Genomic DNA, 23,609 nt, shown 5'->3' on the forward strand with positions numbered 1-23,609 from the left:
TAATGATCAGCATTAAATACAGTTTGTAGGAGTTTGTTTTGTTGTTACTGTGTTGTTGTTGTTACATGCTTAAGTGCAAGTGTTTGTAGGTCCGAAATGACATGAATCAAGAATAATCCTAATTTAGCTCTGCTGCGTCGGTTGAAGGTTCTTAATATGGTTCCTCCTCTGCTCTTAAAGTTCTTTGGAGAACTCTTGCTCGATAAATAGTTAAGTGGGGGGTGGAGGGTTCTTGTTGTGTCATCTACGGTTCTTCAGAATTCTAAAAGGTTATTGTTGTGTCATCTACGGTTCTTCAGAATTCTAAAAGGTTCTTGTTGTGTCATCTATGGTTCTTCAGAATTCTAAAAGGTTCTTGTGTCATCTACGGTTCTTCAGAATTCTAAAAGGTTATTGTTGTGTCATCTACGGTTCTTCAGAATTCTAAAAGGTTCTTGTTGTGTCATCTACGGTTCTTCAGAATTCTAAAAGGTTCTTGTGTCATCTACGGTTCTTCAGAATTCTAAAAGGTTCTTGTTGTGTCATCTACTGTTCTTCAGAATTCTAAAAGGTTCTTGTGTCATCTACGGTTCTTCAGAATTCTAAAAGGTTATTGTTGTGTCATCTACGGTTCTTCAGAATTCTAAAAGGTTATTGTTGTGTCATCTACGGTTCTTCAGAATTCTAAAAGGTTCTTGTGTCATCTACGGTTCTTCAGAATTCTAAAAGGTTCTTGTGTCATCTACGGTTCTTCAGAATTCTAAAAGGTTCTTGTTGTGTCATCTACGGTTCTTCAGAATTCTAAAAGGTTCTTGTTGTGTCATCTACGGTTATTCAGAATTCTAAAAGGTTCTTGTTGTGTCATCTACGGTTCTTCAGAATTCTAAAAGGTTCTTGTTGTGTCATCTACGGTTCTTCAGAATTCTAAAAGGTTCTTGTTGTGTCATCTACGGTTCTTCAGAATTCTAAAAGGTTATTGTTGTGTCATCTACGGTTCTTCAGAATTCTAAAAGGTTCTTGTGTCATCTACGGTTCTTCAGAATTCTAAAAGGTTATTGTTGTGTCATCTACGGTTCTTCAGAATTCTAAAAGGTTATTGTTGTGTCATCTACGGTTCTTCAGAATTCTAAAAGGTTCTTGTGTCATCTACGGTTCTTCAGAATTCTAAAAGGTTCTTGTGTCATCTACGGTTCTTCAGAATTCTAAAAGGTTATTGTTGTGTCATCTACGGTTCTTCAGAATTCTAAAAGGTTATTGTTGTGTCATCTACGGTTCTTCAGAATTCTAAAAGGTTCTTGAAATGTATGAAAGCCTGCAGACGTGTCTCTTTCATATCACAGAGCAAATTGGCCAGTGTTGCCTAATGTTGATTTTTCAGTGTAACATTTTGAGTGTTGATTAAAGATTTAAATTAACACTCTAAATAGTTAAATTAACACTCAGTGGTGTAGAATAACCTCAGTGTTGGTGTTAATAACCAGAGTTGAACCAAAACCCCGCCCATCTGTCATTATCATATTTCTCAGCACGCTCTATTGCAGGTTGATTTTTAGAATCGTTTGTTTCAATATCTATGTTTTTGCATGTACATTGATTGAGTCATTAATCTTATGCTACTCAAATATAAATAAGATACATTTTACTAAACTGATCCAATCTGTTACTTGGACTTATTTCACCCATTACTGGAATGGTTGTTCCAGTTCATCTGCGTAAGTTAGTCTCATTTAGGTAGTCTTTAGGTAGTCTCATTTAGGTAGTCTCATTTAGGTAGTCTTTAGGTAGTCTCATTTAGGTAGTCTTTAGGTAGTCTCATTTAGGTAGTCTCATTTAGGTAGTCTTTAGGTAGTCTCATTTAGGTAGTCTTTAGGTAGTCTCATTTAGGTAGTCTTTAGGTAGTCTCATTTAGGTCGTCTTTAGGTAGTCTCATTTAGGTAGTCTCATTTAGGTAGTCTTTAGGTAGTCTCATTTAGGTAGTCTCATTTAGGTAGTCTTTAGGTAGTCTCATTTAGGTGGTCTCATTTAGGTAGTCTTTAGGTAGTCTCATTTAGGTAGTCTCATTTAGGTAGTCTTTAGGTAGTCTCATTTAGGTAGTCTTTAGGTAGTCTCATTTAGGTAGTCTTTAGGTAGTCTTTAGGTAGTCTCATTTAGGTAGTCTTTAGGTAGTCTCATTTAGGTAGTCTTTAGGTAGTCTCATTTAGGTAGTCTTTAGGTAGTCTCATTTAGGTAGTCTTTAGGTAGTCTCATTTAGGTAGTCTTTAGGTAGTCTCATTTAGGTAGTCTCATTTAGGTAGTCTTTAGGTAGTCTCATTTAGGTAGTCTCATTTAGGTAGTCTTTAGGTAGTCTCATTTAGGTAGTCTTTAGGTAGTCTCATTTAGGTAGTCTTTAGGTAGTCTTTAGGTAGTCTCATTTAGGTAGTCATTAGGTAGTCTCATTTAGGTAGTCTTTAGGTAGTCTCATTTAGGTAGTCTTTAGGTAGTCTCATTTAGGTAGTCTTTAGGTAGTCTCATTTAGGTAGTCTTTAGGTAGTCTTTAGGTAGTCTCATTTAGGTAGTCTTTAGGTTGTCTCATTTAGGTAGTCTTTAGGTAGTCTCATTTAGGTAGTCTTTCCAATCTTGACAGTTATTTTTAATGCAGGGTAAAATTCCAAATGTTTGATATTACACATCACTTTGTAAGCCAGCATAATGTGACTTGGAGACCTGATATGGCCTGTAAAACCATGAGTTTCTCGTCACTGTATCAGGGTAAAACTTGGCCACGGTTTCCCAAACTCGGTCCTCCAAGGAGTGCACATGTTGTTCTTTGCCCTAGCACTACACAGCTGATTCAAATGGTTAACTAATCATCCAGCTTTGATCATTTGAATCAGCTCTGTATTGTTAGGGCAAAAACCCCACGTTCACCCCTTAGGGTCCTGAGGACCAACTCTGGGATACGCTGAACTAGGCCCACAAAATAAGGCCTTATGAAATAATGTACTGTATTGTCTTAAAGAATTTCATTTGAATGATAACACAATCACTTAGGATCTCATTTGGTGAAGGCCACAGGACTAAAAATTTATGAATGCACCAACCATGTCTTTGTCACTAACAAGCATAGTCATGGGTGGTACTGGTAACTCAAAGGGCACCCTGGGAAATATGCAAATAAGGCTCAACACCTTATTTCCATAAAATAAGGTGATGAGTGTGTGTGGTTCTTCAAAGAACCATCCCTTTTAAGGTTCTTCAGAGAACCTCAAATGGTTCCCCTATGGCATCGCTCTGAAGAACCTTATTTGGTTCTAACTGGAACCCTTATTTTTAAGAGTGTATCAAAGCCAATCTTCAACTGAGAAATGTTTCTGCTCGCTGAAATGGAAGTCTATCCTAGGACAGAGAACAGATCAATACAGGATACAGTCTTTCCGTTGGTGTCCTCCCCTGTCACAATGGCATCAGGTCATCACCACCATCCTCTGATAGGGGCCATCCCTGAATTGAGAGTCTAGATTTTCAGCTTGCACCTTCACCTGTGGGAGTTTTGTCCATAGAAATTGTAAATCCATCCCTGAATTGAGAGTCTGTGGTCCCAATTATCTTCCCACCCCTTCCCCTTGGCCCCAACACCTTGGATGTTTGCAGATCTGAAGGGTCAAAAGCAGTGTAGTGATGGAACTCACAGGTCTGCAAACATCAAAGTGTTCTGGGTTAGGGGAAAGGGGAAGGCGTAGGGAGTGAATTGGGACCGAATTTCAGCTCGTAACCTGCACCACTTGTGGATGTTTTGTCACTCTGATGGTAGGCGGATGTGTGTGTGGCTCGTTACCATAGTTACTGTGTTATGAAACATCTCTGTGTGTTTGTACCACTTCTGTCTATTTCTATATCTATTAGTTGTGTGTGTGTAGCTTGTTACCATAGTTACTGTGCTATGAAACATGTGTGTGGCTGTGCCACAACTTTCCGATAACCAACTTCCTGCTCTTTAAGAGGATGTTTTCCTGGGTGTCAACTTTAGCTATTTCTAATCTTTGTCAAATGTTGAAGCGATGAGTGCCAATAGGCCAGAACACCTGCCATTTGAGTGGAGGGTAATGTAATCATCACAACATTTTTAGAGAGAGATTCTGTCTTAAACTATACAGGACAGTGTAGTTGCTGAGATGTAAGGTGCAAGGTTTGGTATTTTTATTAATTCATTTTTGTGAATAAATCATCATCCTTGAGAAAAACGTGATGGTGACTGAACATTAAAATGTTATTAAAGGCCCGTGTGTGCATGTGTGTGTGAGCGTGCATGTTTCAGTGCCCGTGTGTGCATGTGTGTGTGAGCGTGCATGTTTCAGTGCCCGTGTGTGCATGTGTGTGTGTGAGCGTGCATGTTTCAGTGCATGTGTGTGTGAGCGTGCATGTTTCAGTGCCCGTGTGTGCATGTGTGTGTGAGCGTGCATGTTTCAGTGCCCGTGTGTGCATGTGTGTTTGTGTTGAAACCTTACTCTCAAACTCTTTACTTAGGCATGCCCAAGCTTGAACTGGGCATGTGCCAACCTGGCTCAATGTAAGGTAAAGCTTACCACGTTCAGCCAATGACAACCTAGTGTGTGTACATCTTACCAAACAGTTGGTATATGTTTGACATCCACTGGAACGCTTGAGTATTTGACAGGTCAACTCAACAGTGAACAACCCTATTCATGTAAGCTAGATTTACGGAAGTGACACAAGATGTGGCTCCTCTTTGCATCTGTTTGCTACTCCTTTCTCTTTTCCTGAATTTCTATTCAGAATATTTTAGCCCCTCATATTTGTTAGAACAGTGGAGATTTTTAGCATGTAAATCTTGGTGGGGCAAAAACAATAATAAGTGGAATCCATGCCAGCAAAGCCACTACACAACACAACACTAAACAATACATTAATTTCACTATAACGGTGACAAACGGTGCCCACAAACTGTTAAGGCCTACATAAAGCTGTCCCAACAGCAGTACCAACATCTTGTGACTGCTACACCTGGCTATCAGCAGAGCTTTGTCTGGCAGAAAAACATTTTATATATATATATATACAGTATATACATATCTTTTAAAAATATATCTCCTTTATAATTTTCCGCTAACCCTACCACCCCTCCCCTAATTGGAGTAAACTAATGAACAACTAATGATTGTGTTGCGTATCAGTTCTTAAACCTTGTGCCATGGAATCGGTACATCAAACTATTTTGCAATCTATATTGCGCAGTGGTCAATTTTTTGGTCCTTAAATGAAACGGAAATATTTTTTGATTTATCAACATATTTCTTTAACCAATTTTGGTCTATAATGCAGGGCCGACAGACAAGTTCCTTACTTTTTTCCTCTTCCACTTGCCTCTTCCATTTTTGCGGTAATGCTGCAATCAGTTGGTTGTAATTTTGGGGTAGAACAGATATTTCCATATATTTTTGTTAGCTGCATGTGTGACATCACTCCACCAGTCCTATTTATTATATATTTTACACACTAATTGATAAAAAAATAATGTTTTTTTTAATCAATTAGTGTACTTGAGTTTAACCACAGTGTTTAGTATATTATTTGTTCTGTATTTTCTGGTGGATTCAACTGAAATTGCAACCAACTTTCTATGGCTTGATAAAAAAATTACAATATTTTGGAGATGATTTATTTTTCAAATAACCGAAAGCGAGGGGATGTAATGTGAATAAAGGGAAAAGGGCCATTCTTGAACATAGGATGAGACATTCTTATTTATTTGCTAGAGAACCAGTTCGAATTTAAGTATAACGTTTGTAAGATTGAAGCCTTTGTCTAATACTAAAATATTTAATCATTTCTGCCCCCCCCCCCCCAAAATTAATTTTCATTATAGAAATAGGCCCTTTTCATTTAGTCTGGCTTGACATTCCAAATAAAATGGTATATTCTTTGCTCATTTAATTTAAAAAACAGGTCGCTAGGTGTAGGCAAGACCATACGCAAATAGGTAAACTGGGGTATGACTAAAGAGTTAATCAGGGTGATTTTTCAACAAGTAGACAGGTATTTTCCTTTCCATGGTAGCAAGATCGTATCTATTTTTGCCAACTTTCTATTGAAATATATTGGAGTGAGATCATTTATTTCTTTCAGGATATGTATACCGAGTATGTTCACATCCCCGTCAGACTATTTTACTGGTAAACTACACGATAATGTAAGATATGTCTTTTTTTTGTGATCCAATACACAATATAATTAATTAACTTGTCATAATTTGGTTGTAATCCAGAGAGGTTTTAAAAAATTGTCTAGATCCTCTATGAGGTTGTGGAGGGATCCAAATTGTGGATTTGAAAGAAAACATGAATCATTAGCGTACAATGACGCCTTTGTTTTAAAGCCCTGGATTTTGGACCACTTAATATTATTGTTGGATCTGATTTTAACAGCTAACATTTCATTGGCAATAATAAATAGATATGCCGATAGTGGACAACCTTGTTTAACTCCTCTTGACAGTTTAAAACTTTCTGAGAAGTAGCCATTATTTACTATTTTACACATAGGGTTACTATACATAACTTTAACCCAGAATATAAGAGATTTGCCCAAATTGATATATTCCAGGCATTTATATATAAACTCCAGTCGTACAGTACTTCATCAAATGCCCATTCAAAGTCAGATATGAATACCAGGCCTAGTTTCCCTGATTTGTCATAGTGTTCTATTGTTTCTAGTACTTGTCTTATATTATCTCCAATGTATCATCCATGTTAAAAACCATGTCTGATTAGGATGAATAATATCCAACAATACCTTTTTAATAATATGCGCCATTCACTGTATTTTCACTGTATTTGCGTTTTACTGTTCCATAAGGAACGCTTTACTGTTCCATTGTTTTTTAAAAGTCTGATTCTACTGCTTGCATCAGTTACTTGATGTGGAATACAGTTCCATGTAGTCATGGCTCTATGTAGTACTGTGCGCCTCCCATAGTCTGTTCTGGACTTGGGGACTGTGAAGAGACCTTTGGTGGGGAATGCACAGCTGTTTGCAAGTCATTTAAACAGACAGCTCGGTACAGTCAGCTCGGTATATCAGCATTCAACTGCAATTTTCCTAAATCCCTCTTTGTGGCAACTGACCACACGGCTGAACAGTAGTCTAGGTGCGACCAAACTAGGGCCTGTAGGACCTGCCTTGTTGATAGTGTTGTTAAGAAGGCAGAGCAGTGCTTTATTATGGGCAGACTCTTAGCAACTGTTGTATCATGTTTTTATGTTTATAACATTATGTTTTTATGTTTTGACCATGACAGTTTACAATCCAGGGTTACACCAAGAGGTTTAGTCACCTCAACTTCTACATTATTCATTACGAGATGTAGTTGAGGTTTAGGGTTTAGTGAATGATTTATCCCAAATAGAATGCTTTTAGTTTTGGAAATATTAAGGACTAACATATTCCTTGCTACCCATTCCGATACGAACTGCAGCTCTTTGTTAAGTGTTAGTAATTTTAGTTTTTGTAGTAGCTGACATGTATAGTGTTGAGTCATCAACATACATAGACCCACTGGCTTTACTCAAAACATGTCGTTAGTAAAGATTGAAAAAATTAAGGGGCCTAAACAGCTACCCTGGGGAATTCCTGATTCTACCTGGATTATGTTTGAGAGGTGTCCATTAAAGAACACCCTCTGTGTTCTGTTAGACAAGTAACTCTTTATCCACATTACAGCAGGTGGTGTAAAGCCATAACACACACGTTTTTCCAGCAGCAGACTATAATTGTTAATGTCAAAAGCTACACTGAAGTCTAACAGACAGCCCCACAATAATTTTATCATCAATTTCTCTCAGCAAATCATCAGTAATTTGTTTAAGTACTGTGCTTGTTGAGTGTCCTTCCCTATAAGCGTGCTGAAAGTCTGTTGTCAATTTGTTTACTGTGAAATAGCATTGTATCTGGTCAAACACTATTTTTTCCGAAAGTTTACTAAGGGTTGATAACAGGCTGACTGGTCGGCTATTTGAGCCAGTAAAGGGGGCTTTACTATTCTTGGGTAGCGGAATGACTTTAGCTTCCCTCCAGGCCTGAGGGCACACACTTTCTAGTAGGCTTAAATTGAAGATGTGGAAAATAGGAGTGGCATCATCGTCCGCTATTATCGTCAGTAGTTTTCCATCCAGATTGTCAGACCCCGGTGGCTTGTCAATGTTGATAGACAGCAATACCTATTTCACCTTTTCCACACTGACTTTACGGAATTCAAAAGTACAATTATTGTCTTTCATAATTTGGTCAGATACTGTATACTTGAATGTGTAGTGTCAGTGTTTGTTGCTGGCATGTCATCCCTAAGTTTGCTTATCTTGCCAATGAAAAAGTCATTAAAGTAGTTGGCAATATCAGTGGGGTTTGTGATGGTTGATCTCATTCAATGAATGGAGCCGAGTTTGCCCTTTTTCCCAAAATGTCATTTAATGTGCTCCAAAGCTTTTTACTATCATTCTTTATATCATTTGTTTTTGTTTCATTGTGTAATTTATTTTTATTTTTATTTAGTTTCTTAATTTGCAGTATGTGTGCCAATCAGTTAGGCTGCCAGACTTTTGCCTCATCCATCTCAACCATACAAATGTTCAATTCCTCATCAATCCAAGGGGATTTAACTGTTTTTACAGTCATTTTTTTAATGGGTGCGTGCTTATTAATAACTGGAATAAGCAATTTCATAAATGTGTCAAGTGCAGCATCTGGTTGCTCCTCATTACACACCACAGACCAACAGCATCTGGTTGCTCCTCATTACACACCACAGACCAACAGCATCTGGTTGCTCCTCATTACACACCACAGACCAACAGCATCTGGTTGCTCCTCATTACACACCACAGACCAACAGCATCTGGTTGCTCCTCATTACACACCACAGACCAACAGCATCTGGTTGCTCCTCATTACACACCACAGACCAACAGCATCTGGTTGCTCCTCATTACACACCACAGACCAACAGCGTCTGGTTGCTCCTCATTACACACCACAGACCAACAGCATCTGGTTGCTCCTCATTACACACCACAGACCAGCAGTGTCTGGTTGCTCCTCATTACACACCACAGACCAACAGCATCTGGTTGCTCCTCATTACACACCACAGACCAGCAGTGTCTGGTTGCTCCTCATTACACACCACAGACCAGCAGTGTCTGGTTGCTCCTCATTACACACCACAGACCAGCAAATATTCTTTACATCATCAACATATGAATCACTACAAAACGTATTGCATGACCTCTAATACACTATATTAGGTCCAGCCTCTGGAACGTTGGTTTTCCTAGATATAACTACTATATTGCGATCACTACGTCCTACAGATTTGGATACTGCTTTAAAGCAAATTTCTGCAGCATTAGTAAAGATGTGATCGTTACATGTTAATGATTTTATTATTGTGCTGTTTGTAAATACCGTGGTAGGTTTGACTGACAACCTAAACCAGGTTGCAGGCACTGGTTACAGTTTCTTGAGTGGGCAGCTTGATGAGAGCCAGTCAATATTTAAATCACCCAGAAAATATACTTCTCTGTTCATGATATCACATACATTATCAAGCATTTCACACATATTATCCAGATACTGTAGGCTACAACGCTACAGCACCATGTGAAGTAATACCAGGATTTATCATTTAGTCTGCCCAGCTTCAGTCGTGGTTAAAAAGTTAGTGCTTCCTGTGCCAACATAAATTCTCTGTCACTTACCTTTGTGAAACATTTAGACTCAGATATTGAGACTGCGTACCATTTACACACTAAGAGAGGCTGCCCGCCTTCGCCTGAAACATGTTTGTGAATGGGTCATGAATTAGTATTTCAATTGAACCTTCATAGTGCTTCCCATTTAATTGAATCCAAACATTTAGCAGGATCATTACATTAGGTTAGACTAGAGCACCGTAGAATCCACCCAGGCCAACAGATCCTCCACTTTATAAGGAGGGTGAAGGTGACACCCAGTCTCCTCTGATGTTCTCATGTTATCACTGCCTTTTACTGCCAGGAGAGATGGGAGAGGAGAATGGTGTGCATGACTAGCCCAGCCCGACACGGCCCAGATGCTCTCGGTTTCAGAATGACTGAGTCATTGTGGTTTCCGCTTTTATAGCTAGTGATGGTGTGTCTGGTCTGAGGAGGATGTGAAGAAACACTGCCAGTGAACGGTTTGTGGTGGGCATGTCGCGTGTGATCCCTACCCTCCCTCACAGGAAGCACAGTGATAGGCATAGAGAGAACCCATCAGACCTCATTCTGGTCTGTCACAATCAGCATTAGCACAAACACATATGCAGTTTGTTCTGAGGATGTGTGAAGTGGCACTGACATGTATCTATGTATATAACTCTGTTGCCTTTTCTGAACAGGCATGTTTTCTGTTACATTAATGTTCATTTATGAGGAAAGTTTTGCAGGCTATAGGCAGGATATGTAGGCTCATGTCTCCTCTGTACCTGTAAGAGAGTGGTGATTATTCTCTGTCTCCAGCCATGAGATTATATCGGTCTGGAAACTGTTAGCTGTAGAACATAAAGTCTGTGATCTGTGCCCTGATTGCACCTACTGTACTGGCAGCTGCTGCTGACACTGTCTCCCTCTCCCTCTCTCTCTTTCTCTCTCTCTCTCTCTCTCTCTCGCTCTCTCTCTCTCTCTCTGTCTGTCCCTTTGTCTCTCTCTCTCTGTCTGTCTCTCTCCGTCTCCGTCTCTGTCTCTGTCTCTCTCTCCGTCTCTCTCTCTCTCTCTCTCTCTCTCTCTCTCAATTCAATTCAAGGGCTTTATTGGCATGGGAAACATGTGTTAACATTGCCAAAGCAAGTGAGGTAGATAATATACAAAAGTGAAATAAACAATAAAAATGAACAGTAAACATTACACATACAGAAGTTTCAAAACTATAAAGACATTACAAATGTCATATGATATATATACAGTGTTTTAACAATGTCTCTCTCTCTCTCTCTCTCGCTCGCTCTCTCTCTGTCTGTCTCTTTCTCTCTCTCTCTCTCTCGCTCTCTCTGTCTCTCTCTCTCTTTATTTACTAATTTCTGTCATTTGAAAGCTAAACACCAGATGTCCCTGTTTCCTGTGTAATTTCAGATGTTGTCTTATCAAACTTACCTTGCTGAAGTTCAAGTGCTGAATCGGTTCAAGCCCTCTAACCCTATATCATTATTCTATGCTTGTCAGAACTACAAAGTTCTGTTGCTCTCAGTTAAAGGGAGCAACAGAGGGAGTGGGCTTCAACAGTGGTCCCTGGTGATCTGACTTCACAGCCTTTTCTGTCTAGATAGACAGCAATTTCTTAAACTCCATGATATATTCTGATCAACTGGCTTGTTTTTGTGTCAGGAAACTAAATACCCCAAAATCAGATAATATACAGTTGAAGTCGGAAGTTTACATACAGCTTAGCCAAATACATTTAAACTCATTTTTTCACAATTCCTGACATTTAATCCTAGTAAAAATTCCCTGTCTTAGGGCAGTTAGGATCACCACTTTATTTTAAGAATGTGAAATGTGAGAATAATAGTAGAGAGAATTATTTACTTCAGCTTTTATTTCTTTCATCACATTCCCAGTGGGTCAGAAGTTTACATACACTCAATTAGTATTTGGTAGCATTGCCTTTAAATGGTTTAACTTGGGTCAAACGTTTCGGGTAGCCTTCCACAAGCTTCCCAGAATAAGTTGGGTGAATTGTGGCCCATTCCTCCTGTCAGAGCTGGTGTAATTGAGTCAGGTTTGTAGGCCTCCTTGCTCGCACACGCTTTTTCAGTTCTGCCCAAACATTTTCTATAGGATTGATGTCAGGGCTTTGTGAGAGGACGCACTGCACCCTCCCAGCGCCCCGGAGACACAGCACGCAGAGCCGGCGCAGGATACCCTGGACCAAAACTGTGTACCGGCGACCAGACCCGCTGAGCAGGCACCATACGCCCTGGCTCGATGCCCGCGCTCGCATGACACTCTCGGGGGCTGTCCTATAGCGCACCGGGCTATGGACACGTACTGATGACACCGTGCGCTTAACCGCATAACACGGTGCCTGACCAGTAACGCGCTGCTTATAATAAGCACGAGGAGTGAGCGCAGGTCTGCTACCTGGCTTAGCTCCACCCCTCGTGTGCCACCCCCCAAAAAAAATTGGGGGCTGTCTCTCGTACCTGTCGCACTGCCTCCTCATATCGCCGCCGCTCAGCTTTCGCTGCCTCCAGCTCTGCTTTGGGGCGGCGATATTCGCCAGCCTGTGCCCAGGGTCCCTCTCCGTTCAGTATCTCCTCCCATGTCCAGGAGTCCTGTGATACCGGCCGCTGTTGTTGCTGCTGTTGTTGCTGCTGCTGCTGTCGTCGCTGTCTTTTACCACGCCGCTTGGTCCTTGGTTGGTGGGTGATTCTGTCACGGTCGTCCTCCTCTTCATCTGATGAGGAGAGGCGAGAAGGATCGGAGGACCAAAATGCGGCGTGATATGTGTTCATCATGAATTTTAATAAAGAAAAACCCGAACACTATACAAAAACAGTAAACAAAATAACAACCGTGAAGCTAATGGGAGCTGCGCTGAAACAAGCCATCAACATAGACAATCACCCACAAACAAACAGTGCAACCCAGGCTACCTAAGTATGATTCTCAATCAGAGACAACTAATGACACCTGCCTCTGATTGAGAACCATACTAGGACGAAACATAGAAATGCCCCAAAACATAGAAAAACAAACATAGACTGCCCACCCAACTCACGCCCTGACCATACTAAATAAATACAAAACAAAGGAAATAAAGGTCAGAACGTGACAGAAATTGTGATACAGTGAATTGTAAGTGAAATTATTTATTATTTCTAGACGACCAATTCTCATAGCTTTTAGCCGTACCATTATCCTACTCCTCCTCTGTTCCTCTGGTGATGTAGAGGTGAATCCAGGCCCTGCAGTGCCTAGCTCCACTCCTATTACCCAAGCGCTCTCTTTTGATGACTTCTGTATCCGTAATAGCCTTGGTTTCATGCATGTTAACATTAGAAGCCTCCTCCCTAAGTTTGTTTTATTCACTGCTTTAGCACACTCTGCCAACCCGGATGTTCTAGCCGTGTATGAATCCTGTCTTAGGAAGACCACCAAAAATTCTGAAATCTCTACCCCTAACTACAACATTTTCAGACAAGATAGAACTGCCAAAGGGGGCGGTGTTGCAATCTACTGCAAAGATAGCCTGCATAGTTCTGTCCTACTATCCAGGTCTGTACCCAAACAATTTGAACTTCTACTTTTAAAAATCCACCTCTCTAAAAACAAGTCTCTCACCGTTACAGCCTGCTATAGACCACCCTCTGCCCCCAGCTGTGCTCTGGACACCATATGTGAACTGATTGCCCCCCATCTATCTTCTGAGCTTGTGCTACTAGGTGACCTAAACTGGAACATGCTTAACACCCCAGCCATCCTACAATCTAAGCTTGATGCCCTCAATCTCACACAAATTATCAATAAACCTACCAGGTACCACCCCAAAGCCGTAAACACGGGCACCCTCGTAGATATCATCCTAACCAACTTGCCCTCTAAATACACCTCTGCTGTTTTCAACCAAGATCTCAGCGATCACTGCCTCATTGCCTGCATCCGTAATGGGTCAGAGGTCAAACGACCTCCACTCATCACTGTCAAACGCTCCCTGAAACACTTCAGCGAGCAGGCCTTTCTAATCGACCTGGCCGGGGTATCCTGGAAGGATATTGATCTCATCCCGTCAGTAGAGGATGCCTGGTTATAAAAAAAAATGCCTTCCTCACCATCTTAAATAGGTGTGCCCCATTCAAGAAATTTAGAACCAGGAACAGATATATCCCTTGCTTCTCTCCAGACCTGACTGCCCTTACCCAACACAAAAACATCCTGTGGCGTTCTGCATTAGCATCGAACAGCCCCCCTGATTTGCAACTTTTCGACTTTGTCAATCACCACATCCTCAACGGCAGACACGATAGCCTTGGTTTCTCAAATGATTGCCTCGCCTGGTTCACCAACTACTTCTCTGATAGAGTTCAATGTTTCAAATTGGAGGGCCTGTTGTCCGGGCCTCTAGCAGTCTCTATGGGGTTGCCACAGGGTTCAATTATTGGACCGACTCTCTTCTCTGTATACATCAATGATGTCGCTCTTGCTGCTGGTGAGTCTCTGATCCACCGCTACGCAGACGACACCATTCTGTATACTTCTGGCCCTTCTTTGGACACTGTGTTACCAACCCTCCACACGAGCTTCAATGCCATACAACTCTCCTTCCGTGGCCTCCAATTGCTCTTAAATACAAGTAAAACTAAATGCATGCTCTTCAACCGATCGCTGCCTGCACCTGCCCGTCCGTCCAACATCACTACTCTGGACGGTTCTGACTTAGAAAATGTGGACAACTACAAATACCTAGGTGTCTGGTTAGACTGTAAACTCTCCTTCCAGACTCACATCAAACATCTCCAATCCAAAGTTAAATCTAGAATTGGCTTCCTATTTCGCAACAAAGCATCCTTCACTCATGCTGCCAAACATACCCTTGTAAAACTGACCATCCTACCGATCCTCAACTTTTGCGATGTCATTTACAAAATAGCCTCCAATACCCTACTCAATAAATTGGATGCAGTCTATCACAATGCCATCCGTTTTGTCACCAATGCCCAATATACTACCCACCACTGCGACCTGTACGCTCTCTCTGGCCCTCGCTTCATACTCATCGCCAAACCCACTGGCTCCAGGCCATCTACAAGACCCTGCTAGGTAAAGTCCCCCCTTATCTCAGCTCGCTGGTCACCATAGCAGCACCCACCTGTAGCACGCTCTCCAGCAGGTATATCTCTTTGGTCACCCCAAAACCAATTCTTCCTTTGGCCGCCTCTTCTTCCAGTTTTCTGCTGCCAATGACTGGAACGAACTACAAAAATCTCTGAAACTGGAAACACTTATCTCTCTCACTAGCTTTAAGCACCAGCTTTCAGAGCAGCTCACAGATTACTGCACCTGTACATAGCCCATCTATAATTTAGCCCAAACAACTACCTCTCCCCCTACTGTATTTACTTATTTTGCTCCTTTGCACCCCATTATTTCTCTACTTTGCACATTCTTCCACTGCAAATCTACCAATCCAGTGTTTTACTTGCTATATTGTATTTACTTCGCCACCATGGCCTTTTTTTGCCTTTACCTCCCTTGTCTCACCTCATTTGCTCACATTGTATATAGACTTGTTTTTCTATTGTATTATTGACTGTATGTTTGTTTTACTCCATGTGTAACTCTGTGTTGTTGTATGTGTCGAACTGCTTTGCTTTATCTTTATCTTATAAATGAGAACTTGTTCTCAACTTGCCTACCTGGTTAACTAAAGGTGAAATAAAATATAAAAAATACAGAAATATTGCTAATACCATTCTGTTGCCCCATGCTGTTGTATTGTAGCATGTTGTTAATACTATTCTGTTGCCCCATGCTGGGGTATTGTAGCATGTTGTTAATACTATTCTGTTGCCCCATGCTGGGGTATTGTAGCATGTTGTTAATACTATTCTGTTGCCCCATGCTGTTGTATTGTAGCATGTTGTTAATCCTATTCTGTTACCCCATGCTGGGGTACTGTAGCATGTTGTTAATACTATTCTGTTACCCCATGCTGGGGTATTGTAGCATGTTGTTAATACTATTCTGTTGCCCCATGCTGTTGTATTGTAGCATGTTGTTAATACTATTCTGTTACCCCATGCTGGGGTATTGTAGCATGTTGTTAATACTATTCTGTTGCCCCATGCTGGGGTATTGTAGCATGTTGTTAATCCTATTCTGTTACCCCATGCTGGGGTATTGTAGCATGTTGTTAATACTATTCTGTTGCCCCATGCTGGGGTATTGTAGCATGTTGTTAATACTATTATGTTATCCCATGCTGGGGTACTGTAGCATGTTGTTAATACTGTTATGTTTCCCCATGCTGGGGTATTGTAGCATGTTGTTAATACTATTATGTTACCCCATGCTGGGGTATTGTAGCATGTTGTTAATACTGTTATGTTACCCCATGCTGGGGTATTGTAGCATGTTGTTAATACTATTCTGTTACTCCATGCTGGGGTATTGTAGCATGTTGTTAATACTAATCTGTTACCCCATGCTGGGGTATTGTAGCATGTTGTTAATACTATTATGTTATCCCATGCTGGGGTACTGTAGCATGTTGTTAATACTGTTATGTTTCCCCATGCTGGGGTATTGTAGCATGTTGTTAATCCTATTCTGTTACCCCATGCTGGGGTATTGTAGCATGTTGTTAATCCTATTCTGTTACCCCATGCTGGGGTATTGTAGCATGTTGTTAATACTATTCTGTTGCCCCATGCTGGGGTATTGTAGCATGTTGTTAATACTATTATGTTATCCCATGCTGGGGTACTGTAGCATGTTGTTAATACTGTTATGTTTCCCCATGCTGGGGTATTGTAGCATGTTGTTAATACTATTATGTTACCCCATGCTGGGGTATTGTAGCATGTTGTTAATACTGTTATGTTACCCCATGCTGGGGTACTGTAGCATGTTGTTAATACTATTATGTTATCCCATGCTGGGGTACTGTAGCATGTTGTTAATACTGTTATGTTTCCCCATGCTGGGGTATTGTAGCATGTTGTTAATACTATTATGTTACCCCATGCTGGGGTATTGTAGCATGTTGTTAATACTATTCTGTTGCCCCATGCTGGGGTATTGTAGCATGTTGTTAATACTATTCTGTTACCCCATGGTGGGGTATTGTAGCATGTTGTTAATACTATTCTGTTGCCCCATGCTGGGGTATTGTAGCATGTTGTTAATACTATTCTGTTGCCCCATGCTGGGGTATTGTAGCATGTTGTTAATACTATTCTGTTGCCCCATGCTGGGGTATTGTAGCATGTTGTTAATACTAATCTGTTACCCCATGCTGGGGTATTGTAGCATGTTGTTAATACTATTCTGTTGCCCCATGCTGGGGTACTGTAGCATGTTGTTAATACTATTCTGTTTCCCCATTCTGGGGTATTGTAGCATGTTGTTAATACTGTTATGTTACCCCATGCTGGGGTATTGTAGCATGTTGTTAATACTATTCTGTTGCCCCATGCTGGGGTATTGTAGCATGTTGTTAATACTAATCTGTTACCCCATGCTGGGGTATTGTAGCATGTTGTTAATACTATTCTGTTACCCCATGCTGGGGTATTGTAGCATGTTGCTAATACTATTCTGTTACCCCATGTTGGGGTATTGTAGCATGTTGTTAATACTATTCTGTTGCCCCATGCTGGGGTACTGTAGCATGTTGTTAATACTATTCTGTTTCCCCATGCTGGGGTATTGTAGCATGTTGTTAATACTATTCTGTTGCCCCATGCATACACACAAGCACGAACAAGCACACACATACAGTACACAATCACACACACACACACACACACACCCTCCCACTACACACACATACCCTCCTGCACACACACACACACACACACACACACACACACACACACACACACACACACACACACACACACACACACACACACACACACACACACACACACACACACACACACACACACCCTCCCTCCCTGCTTAAATGGGGGATAATGCAGCAAAGGCAGCCTGTGACATCACTGCCTCCCTGATTGGTTGAGCAGTGCTCCAGGCTGATCCCTCCTGCTCCTGTCTTGGATGGATGCTGCTGCTCGAGGGAGGCGGGGCTACTGGGAGGCAGGGTTACTGGGCGGCAGGGAGGCGGGACTACTACGAGGCAGGGAGGCTGGCAGTGTAGAGGAGGCTGGGCTGTGCACACATCACATGCATTATACATGACTTCCACACAACACAAGCGTGGTTCCTGTCCTCTGGATCATGGGAGAATAACAGGAAGAGGAGGGAAGGATGGGATGATGGGAAATATCGTAAATATCTGTCTCTGTTAGAGGGGTTTCCACTGCTTGCTCTGGTCTGTGTGTGTGTGTGTGTTTGTGTTTGTGTGTGAGTGTGTGTGTGTGTGTGTGGTCAGGGTGTGTGTGGTCGGGGTGCGTGTGTGTGTGTGTGTGTGTGTGTGTGTGTGTGTGTGTGTGTGTGTGTGTGTGTGTCGGGAGTAGGAAGGGATTGAGGCTGCGTTCCTGCAGCTAACCCCCAGCAGCTCAGCTCTGTGTTGTCACCGGGAAACAAGCGACCATCCAGGCTGAGGCAGCCCAGATCTGTTCTGCTTCCTGTCTGAAATAAAAGGGAAAGGACCAGCTGTGGTTCCCCCTCTTTCCTCGATTTCTTTTTCCACTGTGGATGGACTGTCATCCTCTGCTCAGACAGACAGACAGATAGACAGACAGAGGCTCACAACAAGCTCACTATGTGAAGGGCATAAGGAGGGAGGTGGCGAACATGTGACTGGAGAATGGCTCACTATAAGGATGTAACTGTCAAAAAGAGCTCTTCTCTTAACTTGGTGACGGGATTCTTTCAGTATCTCCGTGGTAAGTAGGCCCGCAGAAGCGTTTTATATAGATCATCGCTGTATCCCATTCTCTCAGGATTTAGATAGAAAACAACAAGGAAACCTGCCTTCGATTGTGGCTTATATGTAGGTGAACTAGATGCATGAGCCAGATGTTGCATGATAGTGTGTTGTTAGTCTGGCCCTGTTCTCCTGCAGCAAGTGACCAGGCAGTATATTTCAAATGCGAATTTAAAAAAAATGGCCACTGTGTGTGTCCAGTGTTGTTCAACCTACCGGCAGACATGTCACTGTCACATGTCAATGTCACCCTTCTTTTCTATGACAGCGACAGAAGTTGAATCCACAAAATCAGATGTTTTGTTTTGTGTGAAAGCAGAAGTGCATTATGCATGAGACACAGAGTCTGTCTGCAGTTATTATCCCCCCTCCATAAAGGGCTTGGTTGGGGGTGACCTGAAAGGCCACGCATGTCATTATTGGTGGATTGGGCACTGAGCAGTGAGTCTGCAAGAATATAAATTTATTCTCCTTATGACCTCATAGTGTTAAGATGCAAGCAAGCTCCTGTCAATATCTATTGGGCGTGATTAGATTCTATGTATATACCGTTTTTAACTGTAAGAGAAATGACAGTATTATTGTGAAGTTTAAGTGCATCTTTGGCCATTTTTTCACATGTCCCTTTCTTGATCTGTTAGGTCTTGAACTACAATGAGTGTACAAAACATTAAGAACACCTTCCTAATATTGAGTTGCACCCCCTTTTGCCCCCAGAACAGCCTCAAGTCATTAGGCATGGACTCTACAAGGTATTGAACGTGTTCCATAGAGATGCTGGCCCATGTTGACTCCAATGCTTCCCACAGTTGTGTCAAGTTGGCTTGATGTCCTGTGAGTGGTGGACCATTCTTGATACACACGGGAAACTGTTGAGCGTGAAAAACCCAGCAGCGTTGCAGTTCTTGAACCTGTCTCCTCCCCTTCATCTACACCGATTGAAGTGGATTTAACCGGTGACATCAATCAGGAATCATAGCTTTCACCTGGATTCACCTAGTTAGTCTATATCATGGAAAGAGCAGGTGTTCCTAATGTTTTGTCCACTCAGAGTCTAGTTGTGTTGAAGAATTCTCCACTGCATGTTTTCCTCTCGTCTGCAATTGTAATGGACACTACTCACTACTCGATTAAATATTCACACTGTTTGTGAATGCACTTACTTTAACAGGCTACATGAAGCACTGGGAACAGAGAATATACTGTAGCATGAAACAGGGGCGGCAGCAGTGGGTGTAAGGTGACTAACCGGTGTCTGTGTGACATCATGACAATGTTCCGTGACATCGTGACAATGTTCTGTGACATCATGACAATGTTCTGTGAGATCGTGACAATGTTCTGTGACATCGTGACAATGTTCTGTGAGATCGTGACAATGTTCTGTGACATCGTGACAATGTTATGTGACATCGTGACAATGTTATGTGACATCGTGACAATGTTCTATGAGATCGTGACAATGTTCTGTGACATCGTGACAATGTTCTGTGACATCATGACAATGTTCTGTTCCACTTTTATTACAGATGAGCAAGAAGCAGTACAGAAGAGGACTTTTACTAAATGGATCAATTCCCACTTGACAAAGGTAAGAGGATATTACTTTTATTTTTCTCCTTGTGCTTCTCTCACAACACTTTATAAGACATGTGTATCCTATGATGGGCTATTATGACACCCACAGCTTCCATTTCGGTATAAGAGCTGAGATTATGAGATAATGTTATTACAACGGTATAATCACTGAGATACAACAATTTTATCACTATGGTAATAATTATATCCTGAATATTAACCTGATCATGATGTAATGTCTGTAACTGCCAGTCTTATTGCCTCTCTATGGACAGTGGCATTTCATTTCATGTGTGAACTGAGATTGGATCGTTGTCATCCAATCATAATGATTCTGAGAGGCTCCGTTACATTGAATCGGTTTTAATCACTTATAATGTCAGAGGTTTTAGGTTCTTTATGTTCATATGGAAACTACAGTTTGATTGACGTCATGATAGGTTCGTAACATTTGGAGATATATTTTTCATTATCTGTTTGAATTGTGTGACGGTAGTTACTGAGGTGTTTGTGGAATTCAGTATCAGTCCTGTAGAGTTATTTTAATTGTGAATACTGTTACTGAAGATGAGTATATTGGGTTGTCACAACAACATTGGAACCAGTGGGTTGTCACAACACCATGTTGGGTTGTCACAACAACATCGGAACCAGAGGAGAGTCAGACAGAGAAAGTAAATATGACTCAGTGCAGAGATCCCTGTGTTGCTCAGTTTCTGAGCAGGCCACAGTGGGCCTGCAGTATGTCTTACTGAGTCAATGTGATCCGAACAGTCAAGATGAGGAGAAAGGAATAGTGTGTGTGTGTGTGTGTGTGTGTGTGTGTCCATGGCTTGGTTTGGCAGGCAGGGAGAGTGCAGCAGCACAGTGCAGATGGAGAGTGTGAGATGGGAGGAGCTTGTCTCTGAAGGAAGCAGTCAGTCTGCTCCTAAAGCCCAGGTGGCAGTTCAGCTCCTTAACACTATAAACACTCTCATAATGACCTATAACCATTGTTACAAACACATATCATGGCCATTCATCATAAACAAATATTGGTTTACCTAGAGTCATCTGTTCTTTCAACCAATCGATTGGTCAACATTTTTAAGTGTGTATTTTTCCCTATATAGACACACACTATGTGTTTTAATCAAATCAACTACATGTAGGCTACTGAGTTTGTCTGATGCTTTAAGCACACTGTGATTAAATAATTAAGACACATACATGACTCAAGAGGGATCCAGAGATCAAGATAGCCCAGTTGAAAATTAAACTGTTCTGGACCCTCTTTCTTTCTCCTGCTGCTACTGGCCTTTGCAGATTCTGCAGTTACACTCTAAATAGGCTACACCAGGGGTCGGCAACCTTTTCCATTTGGAGTGCCAGTTTATATTACCATTTCTACTGATCTGCGTGCCAGTTATGGTTTTTATATGCACATTTTCGTGGAAGAGTTTAATTTAATTTGTAATAAAGTCTTAGTATCTCAAAATTATTATCATGTGGTTAATCAAAATTCTCAAAGTAACTTCTATTGCCATTGCCAACTATGTAAAAATATGCCTACATAAATAAAGCCAACAAATAAAAATATAATATAAATCACATTGGCTACGCATGGACTGTCGGCAAGGAACTTTAAACATTGTATCAACTATTAACTTGGGTCTGGCCTGAAGCTCTTGCCAGCCTATTTCATGACTTTTACACCAGATCAGAGCATGACATTTCCCCCCCCCCCCTTTCACACTGAGTAGTTACTGAAAGAGACCTGGACAGATTTTTCAAACAGGCTACGTTGAGGAACTATTGTCATTCTCAATGGATGTAAAAACAGACTTTGTTTACTTGCTGTTTGAGGTGAAGAAAACATTACTTTGAGAAGTTCCACAAGGGGTTGTGAGTTAAGATGATCAGAAATACTATCAGATCCCCAAATGGGCACATTTATAGGTCTACATTTGCACACAGGCTAGGTAGCCTAGGCCTACTTCTATGTGCAATCAGGTGCGCGTCCTCACTCAACATTGACAGGAGCACTGCAAACAAACAACAATGAATAAATTGACATCTCCTAAATGGAATGAAATAAACCAAAACGTTTTCCTCAAATCAAATCAAACTTTATTTGTCACATGCGCCGAATAAGTGTAGACCTTACTGTGAAATGCTTACTTACAAGCCCTTAACCAACAGTGCAGTTCAAGAAGTGTAGCCTAGGTTGTGGCTCTGCAAACAACGTGTCCACTCCAACAATGGGAGTGGTAAAAGACTGTAATAATAATATATTGAATGCATTAACAGAAATTACCATAACTAAACACAAACATTGTAGATTAGAAATTATGAGTATTAACGGTAAATTTACTACTGGTGCTACTGGTGTGCCATCCCATCTGTGGTCTCCACAATGGATTAGTCCGCTGAGACAGGTGTGAATCAGACAGGTGACTCATGTACCATAAAATATACTGCTCGACATCTTGGTCTACCGACAGCCTATTGAACAAACGATCGACCAGTCGACTAAATGGGGTCAGACCTAATCATCGTCATAATGACTGTGTTCATAATGCGTTACAGATTATGGGCTTAATAGAGAGTGTTAGTGCGTACCATGTTTTCTTACTGGATTTTAAGCAGCCAGGTTTTGCTCGCTCAGAAGCTTTAGGTGACACAGCACATTGGGCTGCTGCTTGGTCAGGGCGCACAGATAAAGCAACACATTGGGCTACTGCTTGGTCAGGGCGCACAGATAAAGCAACACATTGGGCTACTGCTTGGTCAGGGCGCACAGATAAAGCAACACATTGGGCTGCTGCTTGGTCAGGGCGCACAGATAAAGCAACACATTGGGCTGCTGCTTGGTCAGGGCGCACAGATAAAGCAACACATTGGGCTGCTGCTTGGTCAGGGCGCACAGATAAAGAAACACATTGGGCTGCTGCTTGGTCATGGCGCAGAGATAAAGCAACACATTGGGCTGCTGCTTGGTCAGGGCGCACAGATAAAGCAACACATTGGGCTGCTGCTTGGTCATGGCGCAGAGATAAAGCAACACATTGGGCTGCTGCTTGGTCAGGGCGCACAGATAAAGCAACACATTGGGCTACTGCTTGGTCAGGGCGCACATATAAAGCAACACATTGGGCTGCTGCTTGGTCATGGCGCACAGATAAAGCAACACATTGGGCTGCTGCTTGGTCAGGGCGCACAGATAAAGCAACACATTGGGCTGCTGCTTGGTCAGGGCGCACATATAAAGCAACACATTGGGCTGCTGCTTGGTCAGGGCGCAGAGATAAAGCAACACATTGGGCTGCTGCTTGGTCAGGGCGCACAGATAAAGCAACACATTGGGCTGCTGCTTGGTCAGGGCGCACATATAAAGCAACACATTGGGCTGCTGCTTGGTCAGGGCGCAGAGATAAAGCAACACATTG

The 23,609-nt window shown here is 41.7% G+C and overlaps 2 protein-coding genes across 3 annotated transcripts in view; both read left to right on the plus strand.

Moving 5' to 3' along the window:
- LOC110505847 (ensconsin) overlaps positions 1-23,609 on the plus strand; it is a 448,490-nt gene that overhangs the window by 78,781 nt on the left and 346,100 nt on the right. The window lies entirely within an intron of this gene.
- Positions 1-23,609, plus strand: part of LOC110504238 (nesprin-1) — a 181,794-nt gene that overhangs the window by 5,742 nt on the left and 152,443 nt on the right. Inside the window, exons 1-2 of one of the 2 annotated variants that reach the window (XM_036962623.1) lie at positions 18,138-18,562; positions 20,133-20,194. In XM_036962623.1, coding sequence (XP_036818518.1) covers positions 18,484-18,562; positions 20,133-20,194 — 141 coding nt within the window. In that variant the 5' untranslated portion in view covers positions 18,138-18,483. Of the gene's footprint in view, positions 1-18,137; positions 18,563-20,132; positions 20,195-23,609 lie in introns of those variants that run through there. The other variant, XM_036962622.1, reaches the window with a different exon arrangement.

This window comes from Oncorhynchus mykiss, chromosome 25 (assembly GCF_013265735.2).
Source record: "Oncorhynchus mykiss isolate Arlee chromosome 25, USDA_OmykA_1.1, whole genome shotgun sequence".
NCBI classification, from domain to species: domain Eukaryota; kingdom Metazoa; phylum Chordata; class Actinopteri; order Salmoniformes; family Salmonidae; genus Oncorhynchus; species Oncorhynchus mykiss.